At 31.8% G+C, this 14,886-nt stretch overlaps 1 protein-coding gene across 1 annotated transcript; it reads right to left on the reverse strand.

Annotated features, from left to right (window-relative positions):
* Positions 1 to 11,415: 11,415 nt before the first annotated feature.
* LOC134694443 (chorion peroxidase-like) lies at positions 11,416 to 13,688 on the reverse strand. The gene is made up of 2 exons (XM_063555455.1): positions 13,399 to 13,688; positions 11,416 to 11,620 (listed from the first exon to the last, which is right to left on the reverse strand). Exons 1-2 carry the CDS (start codon positions 13,686 to 13,688, stop codon positions 11,416 to 11,418), a joined length of 495 nt encoding a protein of 164 aa, XP_063411525.1.
* Positions 13,689 to 14,886: the final 1,198 nt, after the last annotated feature.

Consider the following 14,886-nt stretch of genomic DNA (forward strand, 5'->3'; position numbering starts at 1 on the left):
TGCAGGCCCCTATTCATGTTTTTTAGCACTATCGATTAGTAAGACAAACAGTCAAATTATCCAATTTTAAAAGCAACGTTTCTTACGGTAGCCATAACCAATATTTACATAAAAAACTGACCCTTTTCGTTTGCAAAGTATAAATGGTTTAAATCTTAAGTATGAAAATCATTATGTTTATAAATGTTTGTGCACACCCGAAAAATTGACCACCGGCAATACTTAAATAAATATAGGTTTGAAATCAATCAATCATTCAATTAAGAATTGAATGCTTCTTTTTGTAAATTCATTGCGGTGTAAAAGCGTTGACCGAAGTACATTTTGTATGAAGCCCGGAAGCGCTTCATTCTAAAAATGTGCGCACGGTCAACGCTTTTACAACCCTATGAAGTTACAAAAAGAAGCATTCAATACTTATAATTACATTTTTTAAGCTATGATCATGAAAACACGAATTTTATAACTTTTTTATTCAATTCACCTGTGCACTTTATTGTGGGACCACTTGTTATCATGAATGGAAAGTTTTATTGACTGATGCAATTGCTTGACGAATAACACGTGATGTGCAGTTAGCCAATCAGAATAATGTATTACATGTGTATAATGAAACATACATATACGGTAATTATTGACACATTTGCTTTCAAAGATTAAGCTTTTAAATTTCCTGCTAAAGGGAATTGAGAATAGAGCTATAGAACGTGTTTTTTTCATTTTTTACAATCAGGAATCCGGAGAAATGGCCCATACATTTATATCCTTTTTTATATAGCTTTACATTGATTGTCATACGTGGGATCGGATAAACCACAGGTTAAACGAAAGAGATTTGGTTTAACTGAACAACGATATTTTAAAAGAATGGAGCAACAAGTTTTTTTCTAGGGTCCCAAGTTTGTTTTTTCCTTAGGAATAGATAACCTTAGCTGTAGTTTGCAAAACATTTTGGCATTTTTGGTTCTTAATGCCCACCATCTTCATGCAAGATTTTTTTTTATTTGTTTTGTTCGAGCGTTACCTATGAGTATTTTGTAGCTGAACCGCGTGTCCTGGGGAAATAAAAAAAAATAATCCTGATATCTATGATGAGTTTATTTCCTAAAACTGCTTTTTTATATATTTATCGGGGGCATTCTGAAACAAAAGTTTCTGTCCCGTTTTATTGGCCTTTTTTATAATAAAAATAATACCAGCATTATAATGAAACTATTCCAAGACTATTCCAAGACGTCTTCCTTTTTTTTTTATTATCGCAGGCAATAATTTATAAAATCATTGAATCTTAATAACCCTTCAACAGTGTTCTGTAAATCAAATTTCAAATTAATTAAATTTTCTATCATACATGCCATACAACAAATTTATGTTCTGTATATTAGAAAAATGTAATTCAAATTTGTTCAAATGAAATTAAAATAAATAATTTCCAAAGAAAGCTTTAATTTCATAATTCTGTTTTTTAATTGTATTATAGGTTAAATTTATGTTTAATGTCTCTACAATAGTAAGCAACACGCAACAGTTCAAAAGTATTAATTCCCATTTTTACATTTGATATGGAGCTCTTATCATCAACATGTTGGCCTCCGTTTATTTAAATGTATAGAGCGGATAATTGTAATTTGTTTAAATTTAAAAAGAAAGTTTAAAATATTGTTCTCTTCAGACGATAATTAAATTTAATCTGGATGTAAATCAAATTTAAAATTTATAATAATTTACGTCATTTTTTATAACAATGACATTCTACCTTCATAGAAGCCTTGAAATTCCTATGCGGGTCACATATTCAAAACCCTATAGAGCTGACAAGGACATGCTTTTTATCACGACATTAGAATAATGTTATAACTTAGGTTTATATCTTCAACATATACGTTATTTAAACTGTTGTTCATCCCTATTTACAAAGATGATAAAACAAACATACGCATTTTTATGGAAAACATTGCTGTTCCAGCATATTTGCAAAGATTGTAATGCAAAGTTTTTTAACAAGAGTATTGGATAATACGGTTGTGGACATCATCGATAATAGCAATATTTTCTATCAACATTGTTTCCTGTAGAGACTCATACTTTCTGATTACCCTATCTGATTGCTTTAATGCATAGTTTTAATACATATATAGTGCCACTGATCATGTCATTACTTAAAACTCGTGCATTATAAACATTGGATAACAATATAACAGTTGTTTGCCAAAATGCCTGAAATACTAAGTTTCAGATCTTATGAATTGGAATAGTAACTCGTACAGTGGACAAGAAGTATGAAATAATCTTCCTGATTAGATTGAAGAAAACTACCACAGTATTAGAATTTAAGCATGCCTACAAATCTATGTACTTTTAACATTACCATGATATTTGAATTTTAATGCCATATAATATTGTATTTAAATTGTTTATCGATACTGAATTCGTATTGGTTTTTTCTTAAGTAATTATTATTGTTTTAAGATAGCCTCTTTCTAAATAAAGATAGTATTATTATTAACAATATTATTATTATAAGTCTATATTTAAATGGGAGCGAGACGAAAGTACAAACGATGGACTCAATCTCTCAATAGACTCTAGCGGTGACGTCATGCATACAGCATTTCACTTGAAATCTACGATGTGCAATGAACATAATGCACGTATTTGTATAATACTCTAATCATGACAAAAAAAATGGTTGATTCAGTAGACCAATTTGCAAATAAAAATTCAAAAATCAATATTTGGAATGTCCCATTAAATAATTTGGAATTCGCTGCAATTGAAGAAATCCACATCTAACCCTACGTTATTCATCTTATAAGGAGTTTCGAAAACCACAAATCCTCTTCCTCTAAATTCACACTGATATAAAAAAAACAGGACAATGAAAATACCATAAGTGTACACTAGATATATGAAATCAATACTTCAATATCTGCTGGTTTGTCAAAATGATTACCTTAATATCTTTTTTAAGATCGTAGTTATTACTTTGAGAACCCATACGGCATATTCTATAAATGGTGAACAAAAAGGTAAACCATGCTAAGGCACTTGTCCTAAGTCAGAAACGTGATTTTAATTGGTTGTCGTTTGTAAAAGTGCTTCGTGAATGTTTCTTTTTTTGTTATAGAGTAGATTGGTTTTCCCATTTTAATGGTTTCACACTAGTCATTTTAGGAGATCTTTATAGCTAACTGTATGAGCCCAGGCACTGTGTTGAAACCCTTACTTGACCTATAATAGTGTTGTATCATTGGCACTCATACCACATTTTCTTTTTGCTATACACAGAGGAATAAGTGATCAGTATATTTGCTGAATTCGAGGTAGATTTCTCAAAAAATTGTCAGCATTCCTATGGAAAAGAAATGTGCGCCTCTCCTTACCGACCTCTTCTTATTTTCTTAAAGTCTTTTGTTAAAAACAAGTAGATACAAAGCGCCGATGATTATTTCACATTCAAATACATTATACTATATTGATGATGTTCTACCGACTAACAATCAAAACGTTTCTGATTTGGTTCCATTGATAAATTTTAGTAGAAAACTAGAACTAGAATTTAAAGAAACAACAGCCGACCCTGCGATCACTCCCGTTCTATGAATTATGCCTCGAATTCGACATACACGGTCATTTACGTACTCAAATCGATGACAAACGAGACAACTCTGAATTTAAATAATCAATTTCCCCAATTAAGTTGCAATATATGAATTATATATCAACATTTTTCAACCAAGTCGGTAATCAAGAGCTTCCAGTTGTTATTCATACCTTTTAAAACGTCAAAAGTGACTAAGCAAACTGTTAATAACACAGTGATATGTCAAAGAACGTCTCGTCCTTGTTTCACAAAAACGTGTATTTGAAGATACCTCTTCAACTTCATAAATAAAACACAAAACTATAGGTTGCATATCTGTAAATATTGACAATGCAATTTCCCATAGGAACTCCTTTTACGGCTAAAACTGTACCACTTTTACTATGAAGTTTTGAAAAAAATCATATCCTAGAATTGAAAGTTCATATGCACCACAATTATTTTCAAAGGTCAAAATATAGGGCTGTGCGGCATATTTTCGACGTTTAAATGCCCTGAACTTCTCAGAGTTTAAACTTACACTAATTTTCTTAACTACCCCTACCTTGAATGAAAGGTTACCACAGATTTCAATGTAAACAATACGAACGTGTTTATTTACTGGTAACATTCCCAGGTTCTGTTTCTTCGATATGGAACACAGAGAGCATAACTGGGAACCAGTATGTAAACAAAATTAATTATCTATGAATATTCAATTTCTCCCCAAAAGAGGCGTGTTTTGAGCAACAGCTGAACTTACAAAGTGCAACCTATAGATAATGAAGTTATTTCACATCTTGTATTTGTGAGTTATTACTTTACAGTTTGGTCTATTTTTGGAATTAATCATTTGCCGTGGCACAGTACTTCCACATCAAGTCATTGTGTTATTGACAGTTGTTATCCATCCCTTTGATGTGTTTCAGCTATTGATTTTGTCAATTGTTGAGGGAACTTTCCTTTAAGATTATCCCTCTGAGTTTGGCATTTTTATTGTTTTACTTTTTTTTGTGAGTTAACATTGGCTTTTAACCTAGTTTTCAGTTATTGCGTGTGTTTTTATGTCTGTTTATTTTTATTTTGTAGGAATGCATGCCTATTATATTATGTCCGGACTCAACTTGTTTCTTTCTTATGTTTTTTGTGTTTATGTAAGTCGTTTCTAACTCATTTTGTTTTCCATTGACCGATTTTAGAGGCAAATATTGTCGCCCGTAAAACATGTTAAATCCAACACCATACTGTATGTGCCCGTCCCAACACAGTGGTAATCGTGTATGTTGTAGATCATAATAGTATGGTTTGAAAATCGATCATGCCATGTTTTTTCTTTGAACTGTTTTTCATTCGTATCCGTATGCATGGTGTTGTGGTCTGTAAGAGTGGTCTGTATGGCTCATCACTGCTGTCTTCATCACTAGTCATTTATGGGCATTTAATATTTTACAACGCGATATGGATTTTGCTTAAAAATGCAGGCCATACAATGACCTATAATTGTAAATTGCTTCGTCATTTTGTTCTGTGGTTGATAGTTGATGCATTGGCATTCATACCCATCTCCTTATATTTATATGTCATTATTCTTTGACCGACCACCACACATTAAAATTAAGTGAAAACTTCATACGAGTGATGCTCATGTCGATAACTATATATATATATATATAAACGAGTCTAAATTGAAAACTACGTTCAAACCTATGATTGCGTTGGATAAAAACCGCAATTTTTATACGTGTGCATGTCAAACAAATTTCGGTGTAGAAGGGTCTAATATATATACAACTCATCTAAACATCAACCCAACAGTATTAGATCTGTAAATTATATATATATATATAACGTCTTCATGCCTTATATATCATGTACTGTAGTACGCCGCTAGATTAAAACTGACGTGGAAAGGTAACACACGGCCAGCGAAAACTATATTATTCTAGAGCCCAGTTGGTCGTGTGGTCTAGCGGGACGACTGCAGTGCAGGCGATTTGGTGTCACGACATCACAGTAGCATGGGTTCGAATCCCGGCTAGGGAAGAGCCAAAAATTTATGAAAGCAAATTTACAGATCTAACATTGGTGAATTGATGTTTAGACGAGTTGTCTAAACATCTATTGACAACATCATTTAGAAAAAAATAAAGTCCTTTTCTTGGATTTAGGTGTGGTTGGTGTAGTAGACCAGATTTTTTTTAGATGGACTACTGTGGGTCGTTATGTCGTTTATACGATTTCAAAAATGTTTTCGACTTTAAGTATATAATGTGTAATAACAGAAATCTCTGTGTTTGTTTAGTATGTTTAGGAATCCCTTATTACTATGTTTATGGTTTAAACTTACTACTAGTGTATCAGACATTGATACATTTTATGGGTTTGGAAAACAAGCATGCGATTTCAACCTCCACAAAATCAATTAAGAAAAACATGAACAATAACAATGATGAAACTTAATTGCCACTGCTAGTGGAGATTTATTTTCCCGAGGGTATCACAAGCCCAGTAGCCCTTTTTTGTGCTGTCATGAATTGTCATTGATATGGTTATATTTATTAATTTACTGTTTACAAATTTTAGAATTTTGTGAAATACTTAGGCTTTTCTACCTCGGGCATAGATTACCTCAGCTGTATTTGGCAAACCTTTTAGAAATTTTGGTCCTAAATGCTCTTCAATTTCGTAATTTATTTGGCCTTTTTAACTTTTTTGGATTCGAGCGTCACTGATGAGTATTCTGTAGACGAAACGCGCGTCTGGCGTATATACTAAATTTAGTATCTAAGATGAGTTATTTAATAGGACAGTATTTTTAAAAACATTAAAAGACACACACACACACACAAGGAAGGAAAAGTACACTAACTTGATAATCGTGATGCCTCTTTTGATAAAACGACAATGTTTTTGATGTAAATGTATTTTGAGAAAGTCTTCATCGTTGGGATAACTGAAAAAAATATACTAAATTCTGACCAAAATTATAACAGAGGAAATCCAAAACAACTGTTTTTGATCATCGGAAATGGTCAAATACCAACTGTTTTTATGCATAATATTTGTCTTGATTTTGAAATCCACTTGAATTTTTAATGCTTTATCTATACAAATTTTTAATGACGTTACAAGGTATCTAGATTGCATAAAAACTATTTGTTGACTGACATTGACTATTGCTTTACACGTGTGCCCAATAAATTTGACAGTCAGAAGTCGGTTTCACAAAAAAGAATTTTTCAAGACTTAAGATCAATCTTAATTTTAAGTTTTTTTTTTGTGTGAACCGACTTCTGTATAGTTACATTGTAATTAGTAATTTTGCAGATATAATAAACTATGAACAAACATAATATTTATTTCAATATGTCATGTATATTATAATCAGAGAATGCCAGATTATTATTCTCATATACCATGTAGGAATAACTTAATTGCTCTTTCCATAACGATAAGTCTATGTCTGGTAGCTCGTCACATGGAATAATCCTGTTCCTAGCAGCAACGAAAATATGAAGAAAAAAAAATACAAAAAATAATCATCTTTATTTTGTACAAATAAGGCCGTTAGTTTTCTCATATGAATTGCCTTAAAGTTGTCGTTTTGTGGCCTTAAACAGTTGATATTAGCTAGGCCGTAAGGTGACCTATAGTTGTTAATTTCTGTGTCATTTGGGCTCTTGTGGACAGTTGTCTCAATGGCAATAATGACACATCTTCTTATTATATTATTTTAAGATATATGACCTTGATTAAAAAAAAATTGTATAAAAGAAATGGCTTAAAATGTAAGAACTTCTTTGATTCGTTAGAAGTAAAACTGAAAAAGAACAACAATACTTATATACTTATCTCTGCACCATTAATTTGTTATTTGGAGTTTCTTCAGGATATTTTGTAAACTTGAGGTTACATGGTTACCAAAGTTTGTACACAGTTTAAATAAAGTGGAGACATTTGATGGGTTAACTTCCAGTGATTTTTCCCGTTGGTTTTCCCGCTTGAATTTTTTTACACGTCTAGTAATTTTGGGGCCTTTTCTAGCTAGTTTTTCGTTGTGAGCCAATGCTCTGTGTTGGAGGCCGTACATTGACCTATCATGGTTTACTTTTATAAGTTGTTATTTGGATGGAGAGTTGTCTCATTGGCACTCACACCACATCTTCCTATATATATATGGTTATTTTCTCATATGCAATGAAATGGTATGTGCATTTTTTTCTATGGTACTGGACAGGATAATACTTTACTCGTGCCAAGTGTTATTTTATTTAAACAAAGATAAATTCTGCAAAAAATTTTGAAAAGTGCAAATTTAAAAAAGAATATTAGTGGAACATCAATAAATATAATCGGAAAGTCCCTAATCATATGGCAAAATCAAATAGTGGTATTACACATGTTACACTTAGACGATTGTATTTCCAAATATCTGCTCCTTCTACCTTCAAATGATAATAGCATTTGCACAAACATTTTGTGATTTTGTTTATTTCTCTTTGTAAGGCAACATCTATGCAAGCGATAAGATTCCTAAACGCTCTTAAGGGAGTTCGCTTCTTAATTTCAAAGTAGTTAACTTTTCAAAACACTAGTTTATTTAGATAGGCGATTAATAAAGGAATCCAAATGGAGCAAAAAAATATAAAAAATCAATGTGCTTGTTTTTTTCGATATTAGCCATTTAAATTTTGGCGGGAAAATATTCTGTCTTGACTTTTCATAGCTTTATCATTGACAAGTTTAAATTCTTAAAACTGTTAAAAAGTAATTAAAGTTTTAAAAGACTTTTACAGATGGCGTATCATTATACACGTAAAAGATTTACAAAAAGAAAAAATGGGGGTCACTGGGCAAATTTTATCAAGGCATTCAAATTGATAAAATCTGACAAATCTCAAACATGACAAGCCAGCTTCCTTAAATGTCATTCAGATATGTTTTTGAAACAGAAATGTGAAGTTTTCACTATATTCTAATGTTGACTGACTTACCATTCTCTTTGCGGGAGAAGAAACATGTTTTTCTGTATTCTATTTAAACCTAGATTACGACACAATATTTTAGATATACGTGCATGTTCTTTTATAGATCGTAGTTGCTCTGGAAAAAACAAACACTTAAAAAGAATAACACTGGTTAGATTATGTTTTACTCATTTTATCATAAATGTATTGGTCTTGTATGAAGGTGTGATTTGGGATGTGAAAAGTAGAGAGTAAAGAGTTTTAAACAATATAGTTGTTAATGTCTGTGTCATTTTGGTCTTTTGTGGATGGTTGTCTCATTGGCAATCATACCACATCTTCTTTTTTTTTTTTTATAAATAATAGAAAAAAAGAGTAACAATATTAACAGGATAAAGTACAGAGATAAATGATTAAAAAAATTGTATAAAAAATCCTGATGAGGTGTTAAAAAAAAGAACAGAGAAGTATAAATTATAGAGAAGCATTAAAAATACAAAAATGAAAGAGTTCTATCCAAACGCTTTTGCATTTTAGACTGACCTATGACAGGTCTCAGTCAGGGTATATTTGTGGCATTCACGGCTTAGATTTTATAAGCACTAAGCCGGGATATGTAATTTTTCCGATATAATTGCACATCGTCAGGAGATTAAAAAGGAAATCAACTCCCCATCTACAAATCAAAACATTTCTAATTGTCCAAATTGATACATGAGCAATTTCTGTTTGAACCAAACAAATAGAGATTAAGATTTTATTCAGTTATCTTTCAACTCTCTTGTTCATTTTGTTTGCCTTTAAATTGAATGAAAGTATGTTAAATCACATCTATGTATTATTGAAATCAATAGAAAACCGTATACGTTTACCTTTTGTAAAAGAAAAGACCTGGTCCGGCCGTTCATACCAGAATCTGTCGCCTTGTTTCATTCGTTGATATTGAAATCCCAACAAACACTGGAATGTTGGTCCAACATTAAAATCTGGGTCTTTTTCTAACAGACCACCCACAAATAAATCAATATCGTCAGGATGACTGAAAGCAAATGGTGGATAGACTATATAAATGAATAATTGGCAACACAATTGAACGCATACATATAACACATGTATAATATTGTCCAAATAGTTTGATAATCAAACCTGCATTAAATCTGTTTAATTGTCCCTCTTAAAATTGTTATACGATGATGACTGATGTACCCATATTTTGACTTTTGTATTTTTTGTGTCTGTTTATTTAACGCATTAATTTTAATATAACGGAATTGATGAGACTGTCATTAACGTGAGAGGGTTAGCGCTATAGAACCGGGTTTAATCCACAATTTTCTAGATTTGAAAATACCTGTCAGGAATATGACAGTTCTTGTCCATTCGTTTCTGATGCGTTTTGTTATTTGATTTTGCCACGTGATTATGGACTTTCCATAGGGGAGAGTTGAGATCTCACAAACATGTTTAACCCCGCCGCATTTTTACGCCTGTCCCAAGTCAGAAGCCTCTTGCCTTTGTTAGTCTTGTTTTATTTTAATTTTGGTTTCTTGTGTACAATTTGCAAATTAGTATGGCGTTCATTATCACTGAACTAGTATATATTTGTTTAGGGGCCAGCTGAAGGACGCCTCCGGGTGCGGGAATTTCTCGCTACATTGACGACCTGTTGGTGACCTTCTGCTGATGCTTTTTTATTTGGTCGGGTTGTTGTCTCTTTGACACTTCCCCATTTCCATTCTCAATTTTATTTCCGAATTGATTTTCCTCTAAGTTCAGTATTTTTGTGATTTTACTTGTTACATAGATACAAAGTAATGAATTCACGAAAGAAATTTAAAGCCTTGTGTAACCAGAGAAGAAGACTGAATTATGTTTTTAATTCTTGAAGTGAGATTTTTTTAAAGGGTCTCTAGCTACGAGATATTTGAAAAATCTAAAATGTGATTTTTATTGTTTAGTCATATATTAAAGTGAAAAAGAGAGTAGTAATTCGATTTTAGCAGTCAGCCTGTTCCGACTTTGCAAAAATAAGCTAAGAATCGTTGACGATGAATAGTTCAATTGAAAGTAAATAATTCGACCTCATTAAAGATGTATTCAGGTGAACGTCAATGTAACCCCTTAATAAGAGATGGATAACGCATGAATTGTGCGTGTTTATTATTTTAAGGAAAAGAATGTCTCTAATAAAAATGACTCAAAGGTAAGTCATTTAATTGACTGATTCGATCCCCATAATATTATTCTAATACAAGTAAAAACGATGTTAAACAGATATGTCTTCTAACTTTAACTGTAAATTAAACAGATCTAGAAAAATCTAATTGCACGAGTTCGAAATCTATTAATATGTATATATATATGTATGTGTATATCGCTAATACGACCATCGAAGGTCTTCGGAGTTAAGACCTATAGTTAATCTATCGGGTGTTCAGACTTTAATACTCATGAAACGAAGCTAATTATTAATGAGCCTATGCCCTTTTAAACTGCTTATTATAGACTTTTTATATGTTTGGATAAATGTAATACATTGTTTTAAATCAAATATAAACATAAATTTCAAAGCTACTGCCCTTTTTAGTAACACCATGTTATAAAAGTTGAAGTATTGTCAACTGTGATTTTGCTCGTAATATTTGCTTAACCATAAAGATTTTCTACAATTTGTGCTATACTAAGATGTGCTAAACTACTAAATAATTTGTTAGCCAATACACAAAAACACAAATGTGCCTTCACAAAAACATGTACAACCACTTATCAAACACACATACTAAGTCAAAAACAATAAGAATACAAAGGTGGAGAATAGTTTAGAATTAAAAAATAACGAGTTACGCTTAATTTCACATTCTTTGCTCACTTATACAATTCTGAGAGTGCTTTCCAATACTTTCCAAACACTTTGAATGATTTTATAGGTTCGAGGCCACAAGTTTCCCGCCATTTGTTGTATCCCGAAACTCCTTGTTCTCTTCCTCTCTGTATGTTTCTGGCGACAATATCAGACCCTGGTGGTTCCGGTATACGTTCTAATCTGTTTCTCATCCCATCAACAATAAAACTGTAACGACAAACTACTTAATAACAATAAAGGAGATATACACTGCGTCGCTGGGCTTCTAAAATGTTGTACATTACAAATTTTTTAAGAAAAAAATATCTCACAAACAGGCTTTGAAAATTTTGGCAAATACATGCTTCCAAAATGTTGTATGTGAACTTGAACATTTTTGTAAAAAGCAGTGAAATAAAAACTTTTGAAATTTCTGGATTATCCAAGAACTTAAATTATTTTCACAGAAATAAAGAAATGTACAATTTGTTTTGGCCAAAAGCCATTCTACAACGATTTTCTAGTTTTCATACAACATTTTGGAAGCAAACTTTACAAACAACCGACATTGGCAATTTTGTAATATGTCTTATTTCACACATTTTGATTGGCCTAACTGCATGCTATTATGTAATACCAAAGATTTCTGCAAGCCCATACCATTGGTGTCAAAAAGTATTTTTAGCCAAAAAAGTCAATACATGACAAAAGAGGTTTAACATGTTATTTGCAGAAAATTAGTGATGTAAATTCAGAAATTAATTTCGTCAATTTAATATTGCATGTTTTGCAGAAATGTCATGATACATAATGGGATATTAAATACTACATTTAGTATTGGCATTTCTTGAGAATATGTATACAGATATATGTAACAGATAGCAACACTCGAGTTATCAATGCTATACTCACCCAGTCGCAATAATAAAAACCACACAAAAGCTTCTAAATTTAAAGTATATTTACGGACAGAGAATACACACAAGTATGTATAAAGTGAAGCGGGGTTTAAATGTATTTGCTTTTCTTATTCTCGGGGATTTAAGTTAATTCTATTATTGAGTCGGAGTTCTGACAATAACCACCGATTTTACGTTTTGGATTTTTGTTTTAGTTTTCTTTAACATGATTTTAATACGGTTGTCATAGTGTTGTCAGTTTTTTTCTTTCACTTACGAGTTGGAATATCCCTTTGTTGCCTTCATCTTGGTTTTGGCTTCGAAATACATGATATCATTTTTCGTGTGTAAGACATGAAAAAGCAACTATTATTAAGTGATTTTGTCTTACCGTGTTAAGTTTTAAGACTGATACCGAACTGAATTCTCACGTTTGTATCCGAGTTTTAATGATTCTTGATTATGATCTTCCTACGCAATACAAATTAAAAACAAATTCACCTTTTACAGACATTTTCCCTTTCACAATATACATAGAAATTATTGTCCTAAAGCCTGATTGACTTCACAAAGGTATGCTGATGTTCTATTGTTCTTAACAGATGTAACCTGTGTCATTTGAAGCGTTAATTTGATCAAATCGTCTGAAAGTTTACAACTTCATTTCCATAAAAACTACGTGTAACCAATGGATCTTATAATTTTAACAAATAGTAGGTATTTAGGCTATTACACTATTTTATACTTTGTAATTAACATCATGTGAACTTACTTATCAATCTTGTTACTGGTTGTACACGCTAAATATCTTGCTATTAAAGGTATATTGGTTCCATTATGTTGTTGAACATAATTAATCAGCATTATCTACCCTTGCATTTGAGTTGCCTCCCCTTATGTGGCAAAGTTGGAAAAAATTTAATCATACAAACTTTTTTCTGTTTTTTCAATACAACCATAAATATAATAAAACATGCCATTTTCTATATTGAAATGTAAGTTCTTTCACATTTTTTACTTACTACTTGGTGTTAAAGATCGATACCTTGTTCTTTGGTATTTCCAAGTCCAAGATGGAGGAAAACACCCTTTTTACATTAAACTTACTTATCAATCCTGTTACTGGCTGAACACGCTAAATTTCTTGCTATTAATGGTATATTGGTTCCATTATTTAGCTGAACAAGTTGCGGATTATCAAATACATCATCAACTTTTATAGCCACTGTGTTGTAGTTATCATCCACTAAGTTCTGATTGTTTGTTACTTGTGAGTGACCAAAACGATGTGCAGCAACGTTAACACCATCCAATACCTGTGGATTTATATCGGCGTCATAACAATCACTGAACACGCCTTCATTCGCATCTCGCGAAAATAACCCAAATCTCGCCATTGAAGCTTGACCAATAATAAGTGGTAGGAAGTCGTTATAAGTGATATGTTGAAACATAGCTATAACTATCTTCCGGGCTTCCTGGAAAACGGTTTCATCTTTCCAATGCGGGTTAATAAAGTGCAATTCTGAAGCAAGACGGTTATGTTCCCTGTGCCAAGCTAAATGTTGAACGTTAAGCATTGGTACTGCCGCTACTCGACTGTCGCCTGCAAGTTACAAATATCAAGTATTTATCATTAAAGATATACTACTAAAGTCAAAAAAGAATTACTATATAATTCTTATGCAGCATAAGTTTATGACAAATGTTACAGCTAAGGTAGATTCCGAAAAGTACATGTTAGCATTGATGCATTTGCTACGGTACCCACAAATTGCAAAGGAGGTTGACTTTTTCAACAAATTATTGGCATTACAAACTGTTCGCCTTATTTTGTCTACCTTTTCTTATTTCTGTATGAGGTAGAGTTCCTACAGACGCTGATCAGAAATTAGAAAATGAAAGACACCCGATCATTTGATTTTACGATTTCTAACTGGGAAATTATTTATGTCCTCTTTCTTTCAAAATACCACCTCCTCCTGTGATATTTATTTATTAATCTATTTGGAATGCAAGAGCTTGCGGCTAATACTCAAACTTTATAATACGTCACCAGTGTCTGAGCAAATAGTTGATGAACCAGGGTTATGCGAAATAACGTCTCGACCGTTTCAGTCCATTAGAAGATACCAAGACATTGTAGATAAATATTCTGTAGTGACTTCACAAATAACACACGCTGGTATTAAAACAAAGATTCTAGGTACTGACGTTGTTTTTCATCTTAACTACGTCTTATAGTGTACTTGCATTTGTCTTTGAAAATTATAACTTTTACTGTTAAGTCTATATTTGGTACTAACAATTGTTTTTCACTGCATTTTCAATTAATTGTTTAAGAAGGTTTAACATCTTACCAATGTGTAAAATTGAATATCAGTGTTACGAAATAACTATAACTATCAGCTTTTCGAAAGAGAATGGATTAATCATGTTGTTGAACATACGTGAACATTTTAATGTAAACAAGCGTAATCATATAAATGTAAATAGGCTGCAAATCATGAGATAATTATTAAATATTTACCAATATGTCTTTTGGACAATTTTGAATTTTAACGCATCACAGCTACATCCCAATATATTAATTAT

This window comes from Mytilus trossulus, chromosome 13 (genome assembly GCF_036588685.1).
Source record: "Mytilus trossulus isolate FHL-02 chromosome 13, PNRI_Mtr1.1.1.hap1, whole genome shotgun sequence".
NCBI lineage: Eukaryota > Metazoa > Mollusca > Bivalvia > Mytilida > Mytilidae > Mytilus > Mytilus trossulus.